At 40.6% G+C, this 21,254-nt stretch overlaps 1 protein-coding gene and 1 long non-coding RNA gene across 10 annotated transcripts in view; one reads left to right on the forward strand and one right to left on the reverse strand.

Moving 5' to 3' along the window:
* The window catches only part of LOC105923462 (acyl-CoA-binding domain-containing protein 4), a gene marked incomplete at its 3' end in the record, with an annotated part of 41,333 nt that overhangs the window by 8,780 nt on the left and 11,299 nt on the right, over positions 1 to 21,254 (forward strand). For all 9 annotated transcript variants that reach the window (XM_036129820.1, XM_036129821.1, XM_036129822.1 and 6 more), the window contains 2 exon segments: positions 7,284 to 7,404; positions 8,024 to 8,179. In XM_036129820.1, the coding sequence (XP_035985713.1) occupies positions 7,284 to 7,404; positions 8,024 to 8,179 (277 nt within the window).
* Positions 756 to 1,575, reverse strand: LOC110367932. Its single transcript, XR_002427799.2, has 3 exons — positions 1,536 to 1,575; positions 1,227 to 1,372; positions 756 to 1,163 (listed from the first exon to the last, which is right to left on the reverse strand). It is a non-coding gene; the product is annotated as an uncharacterized LOC110367932 (long non-coding RNA).

Here is a 21,254-nt window from a genome sequence, read left to right on the forward strand (position 1 = left end):
GTATGTTCAAGTCTTTCTAGGAGAATATTGTGATCAACTGTATCAAATGCAGCACTGAGATCTAACAGGACAAGTACAGACACAAGTCCATTATCTGAGGCCATGAGAATCATTCACCAGACCTTCACCAGAGCTGTTTCAGTGCAATGATGAGCTCTGAAGCCTGACTGAAACGCTTCAAAAAGGTCATTACTTTGTAAGTGACCTATAAACATAGTTTATTAGCAACTACTTTCTCAATTATTTTAGAAAGGAGAAGAAGATTAGATATAGGTCTGTAATTTATTAATGTATTATATTTTCAGGGTATTTTAAGGTTTAATAACAGCTACTTTAAAAGCCTGCAATACATATCAATTTACTAATTTACCTTGGCGTTCTGATCCTCGGCTGAAGAAGCTGGCTCTTGGGAGGTGGAATGTCACCTCTCTGGTGGGAAAGGAACCTGAGCTGGTGTACGAGTGTGGCGGTACCAGTGTTTTCCAAATGGGCAACTTGAATTAATGAAAACCAATTTAACAAATATACGGTTGCAATTAATTCTACTTGAAGTCACCTTTAAGGCACACAGGCCCGCTACAGATGAGGCTTGAGACAATCTCACCCAATTCAATAATTTTATTTATTGCACAATTGTTTTGGGTTCTGTTTGATAAAACATACTACATTAAAACCAATCACACAGTAAAATGACAGTTTGGCTCACTCTAGGTGGCAGTGCAAATCAGGGTAGTGGCATACAAAAGAAACAGCAAACAAAAATAAAAGAAAATCATGCACCAAACTAAAAAGTACCACCTCCCGGAAAGTCCACCGCCAACACCAAGAGCTGGCTGTTCCTGGCAAAATAAAATGGACACTCAAATTACATACATTAAATGATACAGTTTAGTCCACAACAACTCAAGCAGCAGTTACAATTAAGAATCCGTCTTGGGGCACACGGCCACACCACAGCTCACGCTGCCCGAGAAGCACCAGAAGAATCAATAGAGGTGGTCGCAAACCAGCCTAAATCAGCCACGGTGGACAAGGGCCAGGAGCCAGCTTTACGCCAACCAGGTTGACGGGTAGTCAGCAGACGATGGATACCCAAGGTAGCAGGCAAGTGGCAGCTCGGAGAACAGTCTGGCAAACAGCCAGCCAAGGACAAACAGCAGCGTCTATCAAGAGTAGATGTCAAAAATAGAATCTGAACGTGTACAGAAAATAAGCTTTTCACTTACCCCTGAGCTCTGTGTAGTGCCTCAGGCAGGGAGGGGAATCAAACAGTGTACTGGCCACCACAGGAAGAATTTATCTGAGATTTATGTCGGTCTTTCATGCGTGCATTTGTATGCAGCTGGCATGCAGCACCAGCAAACGCCGAGGTCTGAAACAGAAGAAAGACATGTCTGCCAGGTGAGGGAGGGCCCTTTATATACAGACAGCCCCACAACCAATTAGATTCAGGCACCTGTATGGTGCGTTCAGGGCCAGCAAGGCATACTGCCACACGAGGTTGAGAGGTTCTGGCTAGAGATAGTCGGACTTACCTTGACGCATGGCTCTGGAACCAGTCTCCTTCAGAGGGGTTGGACATTCTTCCACTCTGGAGTTGTCCCAAGTGAGAGGCGCCGAGCAGGAGTGGGCATTGTTATGCCAGAAACCTGTTTGATTATGATTATTATCATTAATTATAATTTGCTAATATAATTTTAATAGGTCATTCAAACTCAAATGGTAGCTATAACACATATAGTTCAAATGGTTGTGATCCCAGAACTATAAGCTTGTAATGATTAATACCAATAATGCATTCATTAATTAGCTGTTATGAACTCATTTATGCTGGAACAGGGGGATCTGATTGGTGTCTGCCCGATGAGATTTATCCAGCAAGCGTTAATAACTCAAATTATAACTGCAATTGGAGTTTAATCCTTACTCCTTTACCACAAACCAATGAAATTGTCTCAATATTGATTTCAGTTAACTCAAAAAGAGGTAATTCTGTATTCTGAAAGACCATGCAAACTCTGGATCGAAATAAAACAAACTATTACTATTCCACATGTTATTTATTGAACCAAAAACAACTCCCTGTTACAGTAATTATTCTAATTCAATAACCTAGGAAACTCTACTCACTACTAAAATAAACATGCAAAAGAAAAATAAATGAAAATAAACAAGTCAAAATGGATTAAATGAGATGTGTCAATTTTTAGTTCAACTCAGTTGTTTAACATCACATTTAAGATGTCGGCACTCGACGTAGCAGCATTGAAAGACAAAATAACTTTGAGAAACCAGATGGACGCTTCAGTGTTTCACTACAAGCTAATAAACCGTTTAGCTACTCTGCAACTTTCGTAAAGTTACATAATGGGGGAGGTGTTAATGACGTATTTACCGCACACGCTAGAGTGGGGCGGGCGTTGACCAAAGAGGCGGTCTACTCCTGAAAGAAATTCAAAGAAGGTGCGCGAAACTGGAACGTTATGGACAAAGTGATTGAACTGAAGATAAAGGAAGAAAAGGGGAAAGATAAAAGATCGACCCTCAGCGGGATCAGCATATAAAAACCACAAACCAAACACAGCCAAAATCACTTACAAAAATACATGCACATCATTGGAAATATCCAGCAGTTAAAACAAACTCAGTCTCGGCGTAATCAAGCATTAAACTAAATCTTGGACTTGAAAATCTTTTCAAGTCCAAGAATTTAATAACAGAAATAAAATGAACATCCAGAGAACATCACTACGTAATGTTGTATACCTGAATTAGCACAATATTTTGATTATTAAATCCTCTCTACTAGGCTAGTGAAACTAAACTACTAAGCAAAATGAATATAAAAAGAAGCTAAGGAACTATTTACAAGCAAAAATAAACAAGAGACAAAACAAAAATGGTTGGTCATAATCAGAATACTTCAGTGAATCCTGGTTCACTGCAGATCTGATTAACAAAAACATGGAATGGGGTTAAAACATTTGCCATGTATTTCAATCCATTCACAATGCAAATCCCAAGTTAAAGGCATACTATGCAACATGTTTAATTTAATTAATGTGTTCCATACCGTTTTGGATGATTAAATAAGTCATTTCAAGTCGAACAAAGGTTTTCTCGGCCGTCCTGGTGGTCTGTAGGGGAAATACCGTACTTGCAATTGCAGGAGCCCTAGGCTCGCACCCAAAGGCTCAGAAGTGTAGTGCATCGCCAGAGTCGGTCTTGCTTTACGGCGAGAACTGCTACACGCCCCCAGCGATATTTGTGCAGTTATCATGGCGGAACCAGCAAGAAAACAGCGAAAGCCCATGTTGGAGCAGGCAAGAAAGAGGAAAAGGGCTCTGGACAGAAAGAGGAGTCGTACACGGGTGAACATCGGGCAAGCTTTTTCCGAATGGCGAGAGCTAAAAGAAAAAGAAGGCTGCAAGGCTGACGCGGACCTCGCGTTTCTGCTGATGCAATTGTAACATTGGAATGGTTTCTCTCTCTCTGTGTGCATGTTCATACTTTCACTTTTAGTCATTGTTTGTGCTGCCATTTTTTTTACTTTTCGTTGCGTTTGCCTGTCTGCTAAGCTCAAAACAACCGCGCCTGGCTTGACGGAGAAACCAGGAGAACAGCTGAGCATCTTTACGACAGTGCACTTTTACTTTCGCCCTCTGGGGGGAGCCTCGCTGGAAAATCAACCCCGGTTGCATAGTGTACCTTGAAACAAAACATTTTTTGTTGAAATAGTATTCTGAGGACTGGTTTGTCCTGTAAAATCATTTAAACCCTTACGACCGAGTTAGTTAATGCGATTCTCCCTCCGGGCGCATGGGGTCGCTGCAGCAACTCGGTGGCTAAGAGGATACAACATAAAGTTGCCAGAATTGCCTTGAAAACCGGCATTAATATACCATATTGATGCGGGAATAAGGCTCATAACACCATCGGAGGATGGCGGAGCAGAACAGTTACGCTTTATGCTTTAAAACGAACTCCTTTTGAAATATCCGAAACCGGATGTTAGCAAGGCTAATAGCATGTTGGCTAGCGGACGCTCGGCGCTAACATGGTACCAAATGCTAGCAATGCTATATTGTTACTCTTTTGTTCAAAACACCAGGTGTACACGGTTTACAAGATATTTCCCAATAACCCTTTTACTTCACCCTCAGCCTGCTGCCCAAACCTGTTCTTTTCTCGTGTCAGTTCTGTTGAGTTTGGCCATTCACGGAAGGGGCGTTGAAGGAGGAAGTGGTTGGCTAGCGTTAGCGGGCTAGCGCTTGGCTCTGTAGCATGAGCTAACAGCGTTGTCGGGGTCGGAGGCCTGGTCCCTGCCGCGTTCTCTGACCCCGGTTGCAGTCACGATTTAAGCAGATTTCTCCTCGGCATGGGGAGGTGGCTTCTGTGCCGGCTTTTCAGCTCTGCGTTGCCTGGGACCAGCTCTGTTTGTGGTGCGCTAAGAAAGCAGAACAAAGCTGGCATAGACGGATCCCTTCTCTTCGGCATCTGTTTTAAGCAGAAGTGAGAGACTTATCTTTGAATCGGCTGGCAGTTTCCCCCTATGCCAGGGAGGAACTGAGTTTCAGAAAGGCTCATTCTCACTCAGCTCGCGGCCTCTTCCAAGCCCCATGGATGGTTCCTGGAGGCCTTCAGTCACATGGCTCCCCCCTCTCCTTGAGTGCTGGTCCCCAGAGGGTTTTGGAGGTGTGTGTCTCAGCAGCTAGGAGTCATGAGGAGAGTTGCAGAAGAAGAAGAGAGCTCTGTGTCTGTGGAAGAAAGGTTTTATTGCAAGCAGGGGTCACAGCTGACCTCCTGCTGGGAAGAAGGGGCCGTCCAAGCCTTGAGTGTCTCATGTTGCGGCCAGAGTGGAATTCCTTTGTTAAACTCTTCCACTGTTCAGAATCCAATCCGAGATCAATTATTCATCCTGGCATATTATAGCATAGTCTCTGATTGAAGTGAATTCAAAGTACTTTTTAAAGTTTGCTTTGGAAGTTCTCGGTCCGGCGAGAAATCGAGCACGTGTCACGTGGGGAAATCACAACGGGATGAAACAGCTGTTTGTGCCTCCTCAGTCTGGCGGAGTGCCAATGAAGAAGGCAGGATGGAGCGCGCGGGCGCGTTATATATCCTTCTCATAGGAACGTTATCTCGTTGTTATGGCCGGTGGCCATTTTGACTGTGTTGCATGATGGGAGTCGGTTGTCATTTTGACTATATTGCGTCATGGGAAATGTGGTCTGTCAAGTCATGAAATGGCATAATGGCATACTTGTTGCCCCTCATCTCTGTGCCTGTACGTTGGCGTTTACCCCGGTGAACGAGAGGGTGGCCCCCTCCAGTCAGTTCTGTGAGTTTAATAGATAAGTCCTTTCTTCTGACTTTGCGTTGAAAATCCAACTTTTTTAGGTCGAGTTCGCCATTAGCGGCTGCTCCCTCCATTGCTGTTTTTTGAGTGCAGGCAGGAAACACAGATCGGAAGCACTGTTGGTTTTTGGTCGTGTAGTTCTTTTGACGTGCATTATAGTTTAGGTTTCTTTGAAAAAAACTACAAAATGGGGGCGTCGATTCCTACATTTTTTATTTTCTATTTTATTTTTTGGCATCGATCCTAGTTTATTGTACCTCCTATGGTTTGCTCCCACTCCTGTCTACTCCCGTTGATATTTAATATTCCTGTACCGTCCCAATCACGCGATCTTTACTAATGTTGACTCCCATCCTGCAGGAGTCCCACGGGGATCCCGTGACCTGCGGGATTCCCGAAAAAATGTCAGCCTTTAGCTCAGAGTAGAGCCACTGCTCCTCCAAGTCCAGAGGCAAGGCTTGGGCATCTGGTTAGGATCCCTCCTGGATGAATCCCTGGTGAGGTGTTCCGGGCATGTCCCACAGGGAGAAGACCCAGACGAAGACCCAGGACACACTGGAGGGACTATGTTTCTCGGCTGGCCTGTGAACACCTTGGGATTCCCCCGGAGGAGCTGGACCAAGTGGCTGGGGAGAGGGACATCTGGGCCTCCCTACTCAAGCTGCTATCCCCATGAGCCAACCCTGGATAAGCAGAAGATGGATGGTCAAATAGGACATGGTTGTGAGGAAATACTGTTAATTCTTCACAATCAATGCCATATGTCAGCACAAGGTCCAAAGTATGATGGCAAGAGTGCGTCGGTTTATGCACATTTTGAGCAAAACCAAATGAATCTAGGATAGTTTTAAAAGCTACACTAAGGTTATCACATTCAGTGTAAACATGAATGTTAAAAACCCCCACTATAATAACCTTGTCAGTGTTTAACACTAAATCAGAAGAAGTCTGAGAACTGATCCAAAAACTGAGTGTAAGGGCATGGTGGACAATATAGAAACAACAAAGAGAAGAGATTTTCCTAACCAATATCCTGGTGCACTGTAAACAAAAAGAACACATTAAGCAGCTGGCTAGCATAACAGATACCGAAATCTAGCTTATAGCTTTCTGGTTGAAACCAGAAATTTGGATTATAATGAAATAATACATTTCCTTACCCTGCGATGCAAGAATATCGTTGTTCCTTTATATGTTTGTTTTGTATGTGAATTGGGGTGGCTGAGTCTTGCAATATTAACCGGTAGCCATCACTTCAGTTTTTATGTCTTCATCAACATTACTCTGCTGACAAATTTTGTTATGTATATATTTTTCATATGCATATTGCAGTCCTTTCTGTATTGTCCTCTCCAATATCTTTGAGACATTATTCCAAATATTCGAAACGATTTCCTTCGAAATATCTTTCACTGAAATCACTGTGCAATCCATGGCAATATACAGGCGGCTAGCAATGTTTGCCAGGTATAGAAACCATGTGGTGCGTGCCTTTTCGAAAGGTGGATTGCAATGACGAATAAATATTTTTTTCATATTTAGATGTTCCTGGCATTTTCCTGTCCACACATGTTTAGACAGCCAGTTTACTATGGTCCTTGAAGCAGTCCCCTCTAAAACTATTATCACAAGCTGAGACTGGGTCTCTTGTTCTTTAAACAGTAAAATTCCTCCAGATTCCTACATGGCTTCATGATATTCCACACGGTTTTCTGCTGACAGAAATGTTCGCATTTCCTTTTGTTATTTTATGAGTTGGTGCCAAGTCTAGAGAAACCACTTTAAATTAGATGTATTTGCTTGGAAATGGATTTTAATTTGAGCTTGAGTCCTTTCCAATTTGGCAGAACTTTATTAGAACCCAGTATGTCTAACCCATGCTGTCGGTGTGCTGCTGATTTAGGAGTCCCCTTGATCTGTGCAGGTCCTCCACACCATGCCTATGGATGAAAAAACGGCGCAGTTCTTCCACCATTTCGAGCCTCTATACAGGGTCATTGATGACATGCCCCGGCCTCCAGCATCACTGCTCAACCTCACTGAAGGTGAGTTGGTATACACTCTTTCAGTTCATGGTATGAGTTTTAAAAAAACTCATGTGTTCTGACGGGATGCTTGTCTTCATTTTAGAAATAAACTTAGCAAATTGTTGCCACGGTACAGGTGGAGCAAATTGCTCCATTTCAATCAGAATTGCTTAATGGTTATTAGCCCCTTTCCATTCCAAGCACCAGGGGTTGAAGTCCTAGGCTCTGGTTTCTCGGGGTAAACCAAAGTCTGGGGCTTTTGGGTTTTCGCATTTCCGTTTGCCAGGAGCCATTTATGTAAAACAACCCCAACTAACGAATGGCACTCATCCCTACTCCGTAGAAACTGGGTCGGTTCAGGGATCGAAGCCCTAGAAAAGTAAAGCCTGGGGAAAGTGAAATTAATTGGGTAAATGTGTATGGAAACACTATCCAGGATTTGAAACGCCTGAGGCTTCTCTGGGTAAGGCAATTTAAAGTCTTAAAAACAAATATAATTATTTTGAAATGAATCCTAGTATATCTTAGATAAATATTATCTGAAGACAAATATGTGATTTTTCTTCAGATAAGACTCTAACCAACTTTATATGGCAAACATCATTTTTTTATTTCAAATGATGGTGTCTTACTGCAGGTGCTAAAGACAATCAGCAGGTTGACACTCCAACAGACTTGAAGATTAAAGGTGAGCAGCAGGAGCCATCTCAGAAGTGTTTAAAGCCCTCTGATCCAGACGCAGAGCTGAATATGCCCGATGATGCCCACCTCCCCACCAGCATTGTTCCTAAAGGTACAACAGGACTGGAGCTCAATGGTCATGTCTTCTCCAGTTCTAATGTCCTTCTTTTGTGTCCGTAAACATTTCTCTATTTACATATTCAATATGTAATAAAATGTCATGAAAACTCCATTTTGTATCAATCACCTTAAAATGTAATATAGAGACATTTCGTAATAGTTTCTGCCACATTACATCATAAAATGATTACATTTTACAGTGGTGCTGAGTTCCTCTTTTTGTTTTTAAAGATAAGGTAATATTGTGGTGCATTATGCAATAAACAATCAATTTCAATTCAATTCAATTTTATTTATATAGCGCCAAATCATGAAACATGTCATCTCAAGGCACTTTACAAAGTCAAGTTCAATCATATTATACAGATTGGGTCAGATTATACAGATTGGTCAAAAATGTCCTATATAAGGAAACCAGTTGATTGCATCAAAGTCCCGACAAGCAGCATTCACTCCTGGGGAACGGTAGAGCCACAGGAAGAGTCATCTGCATTGTACATGGCTTTGCTGCAATCCCTCATACTGAGCAAGCATGAAGCGACAGTGGGAAGAAAAACCACCCATTAACGGGAAGGAAAAACCTCCGGCAGAACCGGGCTCAGTATGAACGGTCATCTGCCTCGACCGACTGGGGTTACAGAAGACAGAACAGAGACACAACAAGAGAAACAAAAAAGCACAGAAGCACACATTGATCTAGTAATCTGTTCTACATTAGATGGTGGTAGCGGGTGAGCCGTCTTCTCTGGATGATGTCACAGTTAACAGAACGCCAGACCAGGTGTACCTACTATGAAGAGAAAAGAGAGAGAACAGAAAGTTAAAGCAGAAATGACAACACATAATGCATAATTGAAGAACAGTAGAACTCAATAGAGTGAGAAAATTAGATCCTGATATACTCCAGTAGCCTAAGCCTATAGCAGTAAAACTATAAAGGTAGCTGAGAGTAACATGAGCCACTAGTTAGAATTTTTGTCAAAAAGAAAAGTTTTAAGCCTAGTCTTAAAAGTAGACAGGGTGTCTGCCTCACGGACCAAAACTGGGAGTTGGTTCCACAGGAGAGGAGCCTGATAGCTAAAGGATCTGCCTCCCATTCTACTTTTAGAGACTCTAGGAACCACCAGCAGACCTGCAGTCTGAGAGCGAAGTGCTCTGTTAGGAACATACGGGGTAATCAGAGCTCTGATATATGATGGAGTTTGATTATTAAGGGCTTTATACGTTAGAAGAAGAATTTTAAATTCTATTCTTGATTTAACAGGAAGCCAATGAAGGGAAGCTAAAACTGGAGAAATATGATCCCTCTTGTTGATTTTCATCAGAACTCTTGCTGCAGCATTTTGGATCAGCTGAAGGCTTTGAACTGCATTTTGTGGACTTCCTGATAGTAAAGAATTACAATAGTCCAGCCTTGAAGTAACAAATGCATGGACCAGTTTTTCAGCATCACTCCTAGACAGAATGTTTCTAATTTTGGCGATATTCCGGAGGTGAAAAAAGGAAACTCTGGAAACCTGTTTAATATGGGATTTAAATGACATGTCTTGGTCAAAAATAACACCAAGATTTTTTACTTTATTACCAGAGGCCAGGTTAATGCCACCCAGATTAAGTGATTGGTTAAGAAGTTTATTTTTTGAGGACTCTGGCCCAAAGATTAAAACTTCGGTCTTGTCAGAATTTAGATGCAGGAAATTTAAAGTCATCCAGCTTTTGATGTCATCAAGACATGACTGCAGTCGAAGTAATTGATTGGATTCATCAGGATTTATGGATAAATATAGCTGAGTATCATCAGCATAACAGTGGAAATTAATCCCATGCTGTCTGATAATTTTGCCTATCGGAAGCATATATATATATAGTAAAGAGAATTGGTCCAAGGACTGAACCCTGTGGTACTCCATAGGTGACCCTAGAGTTTGAGGAAGATTTATTATTAACATGAACAAATTGGAATCTGTCTGACAGATACGATTTAAACCAGCCTAATGCTTTCCCCTTAATCCCTACAGTATGTTCAAGTCTTTGTAGGAGAATATTGTGATCAACTGTATCAAACGCAGCACTGAGATCTAACAGGACAAGTATAGACACAAGTCCATTATCTGAGGCCATGAGAATATCATTAGTGACCTTCACCAGAGCTGTTTCAGTGCTATGATGAGCTCTGAAGCCTGACTGAAACTCCTCAAGTAGGTCATTACTTTGTAAATGTTCACAAAGTTGATTAGCAACTACTTTCTCAAGAATTTTAGATAAGAAAAGAAGATTAGATATAGGTCTGTAATTTACTAACTCATCTTGATCAAGAGAAGGTTTCTTAAGTAAAGGTTTAATAACAGCTACTTTCAAAACCTGTGGTACATATCCATTTACTAAGGATAAATTAATCATGTCTAAAATAGTGCCACTGATCAAAGGGAATATGTCCTTAAACAACTTGGTTGGGATTGGGTCTAACATACAGGTAGAAGGTTTAGATGAAGCTAAAATTTTAGATAGCTCAGAAAGCTCTACTGCTTCTAAACAGTTCAAACACTGCGCAGATTCTAAAGATTCCTCCAATGCTGCCTCACTTACTGAGGACGAGGTAATCATGTTTGGGAGGATGCCAATTATTTTATTTTTAATGGCATCAATTTTATTTATGAAGAATCCCATAAAATCATTACTACTAAGAGCTAAGGGAATGGATGGATCAACAGAGCTGTGGCTCTGGGTAAGTTTGGCAACTGTACTGAAGAGAAATCTAGGATTATTTTTATTCTCTTCAATTAATGATGAAAAATATGCTGCTCTAACTCTGCGAAGGGTCTTGTTATACAACAATAGTCTGTCCCTCCAGATTAAGTAGGATTCCTCTTGGTGTGTAGAGCGCCATTTTCTCTCCAATTTCCTAACATTGTGCTTCAAGGAACGCAGCTCTGAATTAAACCAAGGAGCCAGCTTCCTGTGAATAATCACCTTCTTTTTCAAGGGAGCTACATTGTCTAATGCAGAACGCAATGAGGAAGTCACATTGTAAGCAAAGGTATCGATTTGTGAATGGGAAGAAACAGCAATGCTGCCATCTACAGGGCATTTCTGCAATACTGAGGATATTAAAAAGGGGACAGACTCTTTAAGTTTTGATACAGCATTATCCGATAAAAATCTACTATAATGGAACCCTCTTTTGGGGGTGGAGAACTCAGTTAGATTAAACTCAAATGTTATTAAAAAATGATCAGACAGGACAGGGTTGTGAGAGAATACTGTTAATTCTTCACAATCAATGCCATATGTCAGAACAAGGTCCAAAGTATGGAGCCGAGAGTGCGTCGGTTCATGCACATTTTGAGCAAAACCAATTGAATCTAGGATAGTTTTAAAGGCTACACTAAGGTTATCACATTCAGTGTCAACATGGATGTTAAAATCACCCACTATAATAACCTTATCAGTATTTAACACCAAATCAGATAAGAAATCTGACAACTCATCAATCAAAAACCATTGTTTGTCATAATTAATATACCTTTAATAAGTCGTAATGTAAGGATCTTAAAGGTTAAAATCTTTAAAACTGTGTTTAATAAAGACCAAACCTTTGGTCATTTAGGGCCAGATCTTCAAAATGTTTGTGTCTAAAAAACATCTAGATGGCATTAAATTGGCTTTTGGTAATAAAGTAAAAATAAACCTGGTGATATTTTTGACCAAGACAGTTCGTTTAAATCCCATATTAAACAGGTTTCAAGAGTTTTCTTTTTTCACTGCCGGAATATGCCAAAACTAGAAATAAGAGTAAAGAGTTCTGATGAAAATCAATGAGAGGGATCTGTAATGATTCGGAACAAGGGACCCAGAACTCAGCCAGACAAGCAGAGGTTCAAAAAGGGCTCTTTAACAAAAATCAAACAATGGGCAAAAAACCAAAATAACTGTTGCACCAAAAGGGACGGCAGAAAAACAAACAGTCCAGCAGGGCTGGAAAAGGCAAGTAACAGACAGAACAGGATGGCACAGATCACTGGAGGAAACAGTCAAAATCCACAAGCAAAACCAGGAACAGATGTGCTGGATGCTGGACTCACCCGTATACTCGATAAGACGAGTATATGGGTGAGTAGAATGGGTGGCAGATCCTTTAGTTATCAGGCTCCTCTCCTGTGGAAGCAGCTCCCAGTTTTGGTCCATAGGGCAGACACCCTGTCTACTTTTAAGACTAGGCCGAAAACGTTCCTTTTTGACAAACCTTATAGTTAGAGTGTTAAAAGTGGATGCCGATCTAAAATTTGACGGCCAGATTAGAGAAGTTGTAAAGACAAGTTTTTTTCATTTAAGGCAGTTGGCCAAAATAAATCTTATTCTTTCCAAAGAAAATTTAGAGACAGTAATCCATGCCTTTATCACTACTCGACTGGATTACTGTAATGCAGGGGTTTCCAAAACTTTGCTAGTTGTGCACCCCCTTCCGTGTCCCAACCGGGTTGACACACCCCCTACCTTAAAAAAAAGTAACAGCTACAACACCAAAGTTATGTAGATAAAATTAGAACATAATTTCGATAAAATTGCAATAAAGTTACACACAACATCCACAACAGAAGCCACAGAAAGATCGGCCACACCTCCACAACCTGAAACATCTCTGAAGCAGAGACCCTCCAGGTGGATTCACGGATTAAACTCGGATGCTCTACCTGTGCATGTTCTCACTTTGTTTATTTCATGTACCAGCTTCTAAATCTGCAAAATACAAACACGAAGAAGTTTAATTTGATTTGTGTCCGATGCGAGCGAGCTAGAGAGAGAACTGGCAAAGCGGCTCAGAGTAACAATAACAGAGCGCTCCATAAAGATGTTATTAATTAGAGAGTAAACATTATTTTCTGATTGTTTCACAGCGGTTACCTTCATCAGGTAAACACGCCCACAGCAACACACCTCAGCTCCCCGCAGCCCCACCTCCAGTTTCCCTGTTTCTGTCTGAATACACGCTAAAACAGCATCTTTAAAATGAACAGTATCTGTCTGAATCACAATGTAAAATATTACAGCTCTGTGCAATGAACATAGTCAAGAAACCGCGTCTAGCACCAATTTTCCCACCAGCAGCAGCGGTGGCTGCAGCGGTGTTGGCATGTCATGCGCATCAATGCTGGTAGCGGTTCAGAGTCACGGCACCATTGGCAGAGCTGCACGATGGATAGCGTTACAGAGTCACTCAATTTAATCTTGTAAATAATATTTTCAGCCTGAATTAAGTCTTTCAATTCAATTCAATTTTATTTATATATCGCCAATTCATGAAACATGTCATCTCAAGGCACTTTACAAAGTCAAGTTCAATCATATTATACAGATTGGGTCAGATTATACAGATTGGTCAAAGATTTCCTATATAAGGAAACCAGTTGATTGCATCAAAGTCCCGACAAGCAGCATTCACTCATAGGGAACCGTAGAGCCACAGGGAGAGTCATCTGCATTGTACATGGCTTTGCTGCAATCCCTCATACTGAACAAGCATGAAGCGACAGTGGGAAGAAAAACTCCCCATTAACGGGAAGGAAAACCTCCGGCAGAACCGGGCTCAGTATGAACGGTCATCTGCCTCGACCGACTGGGGGTTACAGAAGACAGAGCAGAGACACAACAAGAAAGACAGTCCTTGTTTACGTCAGTCCTCTGCAGACGTAAACAATGTAAAGTCAGGAGAGAGAAAGAGACATTTTCTGATTCTCGCTTGTTTTCTTCTCCCGGATCCATTGCAATTCTCTCCTTTGTTGCCCCCGATTCCTCTCTCTCTGTTCCCCTCCTCCTTCATCACTAACTTTGACTTTAGATGTCTCACCTGCCTGACAGTTTCCCTGATTTCAGCCAAATGGGCGTATTTGCGAGAATGAATGAAGCAGTGGCCACAAGCCAGGTGCGCATATACAGCACAATGCATATATTTCATCTTAAAATGAAGCGTACAAGATTTTTTCTAAATGAGTACATTTTCGAGTGAATACTGTAACGTTCTGTTATGACACCCAAGCACCAGACCAAGGTTTTGCTGCTAACACTTTATTTTAGGACGAACAGAACGGAACTGCTTTCACAGAGTAATCCGCCAGTCACTCCTCACCTCGGAAGCCAGACATTTCTCCCAGTATAAACCCAAAATAATCTAATTTAAAGAAAGAGTAAGTGTGCAAGAGCCCTTAGCAATAATGTCTAATATGGATCATTACAATACAATTTTATTTATTGATTAAATTCACAGTTTTCGATTTAATTTTTTTAAATTAAATGGAAATGTTTATCTATAAGTCTTTATTGTGTGGAGAAAAAAACACTGTCAGACCACCATTACGTTTTACATGCCGCGCACACCCTAGTCGAAGCTCGGGCAGCCTTAGAGATGCCCGCACCACACTTTGGGAATCTCTGCTGTAATGCACTTTATGTTGATGTCAGTGGCTCCTGCGTAGCCCAGCTCCAGAGTGCAAAATACTATGGCACGTCTTTTGTCTGGTTCTTGCAAATATAAGCACATAACCCCTATTTTAGCCTCACTTCATGGGCTCCCTGTACATTTTAGGATTAATTTTAAAGTTATTTTATTTGTTTTTAAGTCTCTTCATGGTCTTGCTCCTTCTTATCTTTCTGAACTGTTGCACCTTTACGCACCCTCCTGTTCTCTCAGGTCAACTGACCAGTTGCTCCTTGATGTGCCCAAAACTAAACATAAGCTTAGGGGGGATTGTACATTTTCTGTGACAGCTCCATGAATGTGGTACGACCATCTGTCGTGCATTAAAGGCATACTATGCAACATTTTTCAGTTAATTAATGTGTTCCATACCGTTTTGGATGATTAAATGAGTCATTTCAGGTCAAACAAAGGTTTTCTCGGCCGCCCTGGTGGTCTGTTATGGAGGACCAAGTCTTCCATAATTAAAAATAAATACAGAAATAAATAAATGCTCAATAAATAAATATGCATACAATTATGTGCCACCAAAAATATAATAAACAAATAAATGTAGGTAGAAAATAAATTATACAGTGAGACAAAATGTATATATCTCCTTTAATTAGCCACTTTATTTATTAATTACTTATTTTTTTTAAGTATTTATTTATGTGCATGTTATAATATTTTTGTCTGTTTTATTCTTTCTTTGTATTTTTTTGCCCTATTTATTTCTCCAATGCTATTTATTTCTGCCTGTCCTTTTTACATTTCTGTTTGTCTTTTTTACATTTCTGTCTGTCCTTTTTACATTTCTGTTTGTCTTTTTTACATTTCTGTCTGTCCTTTTTACATTTCTGTTTCTCGTTTTTACATTTCTGTCTGTCCTTTTTACATTTCTGTTTCTCGTTTTTACATTTCTGTCTGTCCTTTTTACATTTCTGTTTCTCGTTTTTACATTTCTGTCTCTCGTTTTTACATTTCTGCCTGTCCTTTTTACATTTCTGTATGCATTTCTTCCTCATTATGCAAATGAGGAGGGGCTGTGTCTCAAGGGCTCAACTTCTTCCCATTGGTTGGTTAGCATTTTACTGCATCGGTCAATCTACATGGCTTTTCCCCGCACTAAAGATTTGTTTAGTAATTTCAAACTCAGCAGGCAGACGTTCAGTGGCCGACCTCTTACGGGAAGCTGCTAATAGACTGGAAGAATTAGAACGCTGTACATTTGGGATCTGAAATGTTTTTCGGTGGTTTCAGATTCGGCTTTCCAGATCAATAACTCAACGGCGGATGATTTATTCTACAAAACAGACAGCTCTCCGCAACCACCGCATGGCAGACACTGAGCTACAACAGTAGTTTCCTCAAAACGAGTCCGTGGGCCAGAATCTGTGGGACGTCTCCTTAAGAAGTTTCGTATGAACTGTCAGACGGCAACTTTCTTGCACTTAGATAAGTTGCTACACATAGCAGTGATCTCAAAACACCAATGTTCCCATGTTTTCACTTGCACATTAATAAGTTATTGCTGATAAAAAATCTAAACTGTTGCGCTCCGGGCCGAGAGGTCACGTGATTCGATTTTTGCTGCTCAGCCAATCAGATCGCTGTATTGTCAGCTGAGTGCGTTCAATGTGTAAGGTGTTGTAAACATTTGTTTCCAGACGAAGAAAGCCCAATAATAGCATTTTCTGGCGCCAGTTGGCAAAGATCTTGATGGCAAGGAAAAAGAAATAGCCCAGACCATCCATCATCCATTTTCCAACACGTTTATCCCTGCTGGGTTCGGACCGGTGCCGATCTCCAGCTGTCAATGGGCGAGAGGCGGGGTAGACCCTGGACAGGTCGGCAGTCCATCACAGGGCAGAAATAGCCCAGACTTTTGCTCATTTTGCTGTGATATCACCAAGACCTGCTGCGCTAGGATAGCACAGCCAAACGACTTATCCCCGGCAGAATTTGGATCCCCTGCGTCGGGAGAATGTTTGAAATCAATAAAAGTTTTAACCTTCAGCTTTGTGAAGTCTAAATATTTTTAAACATCACATTCTAATAAAATGAAATTGATTTTTTTTAAACTCCTAATACATTGTTCTGTTTTTAAAATCGACATATCTCGTTTTATTAATATAGTTAATATCTCTATATGGTTCTTGGTTGAATTAAAATCTTATTAAATCTGATAATTTTGGCTGTACCTTTATTCAGTGTTTATTTGATCACACGTGAAATCCGCTTTATATGATCTATTCATGCGGGTCTAGCTACCAAAAAAGAAAAAGAAAAAAGATGAACAAGTAGACAGCTGTGATCAGGGGTGGACTGGGGCAAAAAATCGGCCCTGGCATTTTGGATTAGACTGGCCCACCACATTGTCATGGTTCCTAAACAGGCGCGCTTGGCCTCCCCTGGGATTGCGCAATCCCATGTTAACTGCACTGGCTTCCATTCTGTAAATTCATAATCCTGTCTCTAGATCATAAATTCAATTGTTCAAACAGTTATGAGCTGATTTACCACAATTTAATATATGTGGATTACGAATTGTGTTTTGGTCATTAAACTGTGTGCAGGTAACATGTTTTCGTGCTGCTGCGCAAACATAAAAGGCAAAGAGCTGGTTGTAGGTGAGGCCTGCAGTTCCTTGGCCTCTAAGCAAGGGGCGCTCAAGGGGCACCGCTCCTGATCCTAAAACTGTAGAGTAACAGCAAGTTATGGATGTTTTATTAGCGAGTTTTGCTAAACAAGTAAAGCACTAAAAAGACTCTAAACATACAGCTGGAACAGGACTGATGAAGGAAGGCTTTCCTCCCTGGCAGTGAGCTTCACTGAGACTGAGAGACTTTTAAAACTGAAGAAGATAAAGAGAACTTTTACCGGAAAGTGATGATATTTTTGTTCAGAAAGAGCGCCGCATGGACTTCATTTATAAGTAGAGGTAAGACAGCGATAATTATTTGTTTTGTTTCTGTAATGAAATGCGCTTAATGTGGGTTATAGTTTTAGAATGTGTTACAAATGCAGAAATCCATCATAACTCAAGCTGTTACCAATCAAATGACAAATAATTTAGTTTTATTTTTTTATCAAAGAATCAATATTTTTCCATGTACCTTGGTGAATTAATTTGGCTCAATCAGTCTCCTTCAGCACTTTGCAACGAGTCTATTCTGTACAGTGTATATATTTGTAAATCTGACTGATGACGTCAGTGCCTCACCAGCTATGAACCCTACCGCACGTCACTGACTACAACCACCACCACCACCACCACCATATTTTACATCAGACGCCGGGGCAGATGATGGGCCTGCTGTTGGGAACATGTCAGTCATTTTGACACATTTCGCAGCAGTCGTTTGAAGAACTCGTTTCTTTTTTTCGTGCAGTTTCTCTGCGCCTCCCTTGCGTTTCTTATCCATTACTACTGTGAACACCGCTGCACAAAGTTCCACATGGAGCGTGAAGGTGTTTTTCTCCTTTATGATTGGCCTAGCCCTTTAGACTGTCAGGGATGATAACCAATGGGCTGCAGTAGCCTGTGGTAAGGGCCGGATGATCGGAACAGACTCTTGCGCTGCTGATTTTATTTTTCTTCATGCATTATGCAAATATAACGAGGCAGATATATATAATAATAATAACAATAACAATAATAATAATAACTAGAATCGTTCAACTTCTGAAGAAGTTGAAGAAGGCGCCCGCCTGGTGGTGGGCGTGACCGTCAAAGGCAAAGCTTCCGAGTTCCTTGGTCGTAGTCTCTCATCGCTTGGGGAATTTAAATCAAACCTTCTGAGTGAAAAGGATTTGTCTTCATCAAAACCTGCCGACCGGGAAAAGTTTGCATCTGCAGAGCTGCAAACTGCGTATTTCAATCTGAGACGCAGCTAATGACCTAATTGGCGACAGCCGACAGTCAAAGTTTGCAATTCATTTGCTACGGTAGTCCTAAACCACTACTGACATAATACACTTTTTGGCCACAAGCGTCATTTTGGGGGCGTCGTTTCCACGTCTTCTCTTAGAGCCGTTTTTAATAGAAAGAAGAAAAGGCAAAAACGGTCCAAACAAAAGGTTGTAACATTTACATTTGTAACCTCTGCCTTACATAAACACTAGAATTAAATCTTAATAAATAAAAGTATAGACAATTATTTCAGTAACTCAATTCAGTAAGTGAAATACACTATATACAGGAGTTTGACAATGAAACTGAAACACCTCTCATTTTAGTGTGGGAGGTTTCATGGCTAAATTGGACCAGCCTGGTGGCTATTCTTCATTAATTGCACATTGAACCAATAAGAGCAGAGTGTGAAGGGGCAATTAGCAGGGTAAGAGCACACTTTTGCTCAAAATATTGCACTGCACACAACATTATGGGTGACATAACAGAGTTCAAAAGAGGACAAATTGTTGGTGCACATCTTGCTGGATGTGTCAAAACTTTCTTCAATTGAATAAAAACAAAACTGAAGTAATAATATTTGGACCAATAGAGGAGAGATCAAAAGTTAGCACAGCTTCAGCTGCTTCAGCTACAAACCACTGATCAGGCCCGAAATCTGGGTGTAGTGATGGACTCAGACCTGAACCTCCAAAAGCATTTACAGACAGTGACAAGGTCGGCTTTCTATCACCTGAGGAACATTTCCAGGATTAAAGGACTAATGTCTCAGCAGGATCTGGAAAAACTAATCCATGCGTTTATATTTAGTAGAATTGATTACTGCAACGGTGTTTTCACAGGTCTGCCTAAAAAGTGGATCAGACAGCTGCAGCTGATCCAGAACGCTGCTGCACGCGTCCTCACTAAGACTAAGAAAGTAGAGCACATCACCCCAGTTCTAAAGTCCTTACACTGGCTCCCTGTATCTCACAGAATAGACTTTAAAATACTTCTGTTAGTTTATAAATCCCTAAATGGCTTAGCACCCAAATACATTACAGACTTATCAGTGCATCAACTTTCCAGACCACTCAGGTCTTCTGGCTCCAGCCTGCTCTGCAGAACCAGAACCAGACATGGAGAAGCAGCATTTAGTTCCTATGCTCCACTTATCTGGAACAAACTTCCAGAAAACTGTAAAAGTGCGGAAAGCCTGAGTCCTTTTAAATCAAGATTACAAACACATCTGTTTAAAATTGCCTTTGACTGTTCTAGTTAAACTGTTTTACTGTTTTTTTAATGTTCTTCTTTGTTTCTACATTCTATCTCTACTTGCTTTTATTCTATTTTCTATCTACATTTTATTCCTACTTGCGTTTATTTTGCTATATTTTAATCATGTAAAGCACTTTGCATTGTCTCTGTACTGAATTGTGCTATATAAATAAATTTCCCTTGCCTTGTATCTGTGACCAAGACAGCAAGTCTTTGTAATGTATCAAGAGCCACGGGGTCCAGGGTAATTTGGACGAACCACATCCAACAGGATTAACTGTGGACGCACGAGTAAGCAGTCTGAAAGGGATGTTCGGGTGCTAACCCGGATTGTATCCAAAAAAACATAAAACCACATAACTCTACTTATAACTAACTTTCTGAAATATAAACTAAAGGTCACCAATCAGTTCTAAAACATCTTTAGATGAACTCTTTTTTGAGCCCTGGAGTATGGAGGACCAAGTCTTCCATATTTAAAAATAAATACAGAAATAAATAAATAATTTAATGTTTTCTTAAAACTTCGAACCACATCCAACAGGATTAACTGTGGACGCACGAGGAAGCTGTCTGAAAGGGATGTTCGGGTGCTAACCCGGATTGTATCCAATAAACATAAAACCACATAACTCTACTTATAACTAACTTTCTGAAATATAAACTAAAGGTCACCAATCAGTTCTAAAACATCTTTAGATGAACTCTTGTTGAGCCCTGGAGTATGGAGGACCAAGTCTTCCATATTTAAAAATAAATACAGAAATAAATAAATGCTCAATAAATAAATATGCATACAATTATGTGCCACCAAAAATACATTGCACAAATAAATGTAGATAGAAAATGAATTATACAGTGAGACAAAATGTATATATTTCCTTTAATTAGCCACTTTATTTATTAATTACTTATTTTTTAAGTATTTATCTTTGTGCCGTTAAAATTAGCGTTTGTGCTGTTTTGGTTTTGAAGATATTAAAGAATATTTGTTAAGTTCATCTAGAGTTAACCATCCCCCCATTTTGCTTTGAATCCAACCGTGCTGGTCAACTTCTTTAGTACTTTGTTTGTGCCGTTAAATTTGCGTTTATGCTGCTTTGGTTTCGCAGATAATATAAGTCTTAATTTCGGCCGGTGACGTCACCACAGGCCGCCGCTGCAAAATAAAGTGCTACATTGTTATTCTTTTGCTGGTGCTGAGCTGGAGCCAAAGCAAACCAGAGTGGTCAACTTCTTTAGTGCTTTGTGCATGTTTGTGCCGTTAAAATTAACGTTTGTGCTACTTTGGTTTCGGAGATATTATGAATTTTAATTTCAGCCGATGACGTCATCCCAGACCGCCGCTTCAAAATAAAGTGCTACGTTTTTCTTTCTTTGCTGTTGCTGAGCTGGATCCAAAGCAAATCACAGTGGGCTACTTTTTCAGTGCTTTGTTTGTGC

This window comes from Fundulus heteroclitus, unplaced genomic scaffold, assembly GCF_011125445.2.
Source record: "Fundulus heteroclitus isolate FHET01 unplaced genomic scaffold, MU-UCD_Fhet_4.1 scaffold_221, whole genome shotgun sequence".
NCBI lineage: Eukaryota > Metazoa > Chordata > Actinopteri > Cyprinodontiformes > Fundulidae > Fundulus > Fundulus heteroclitus.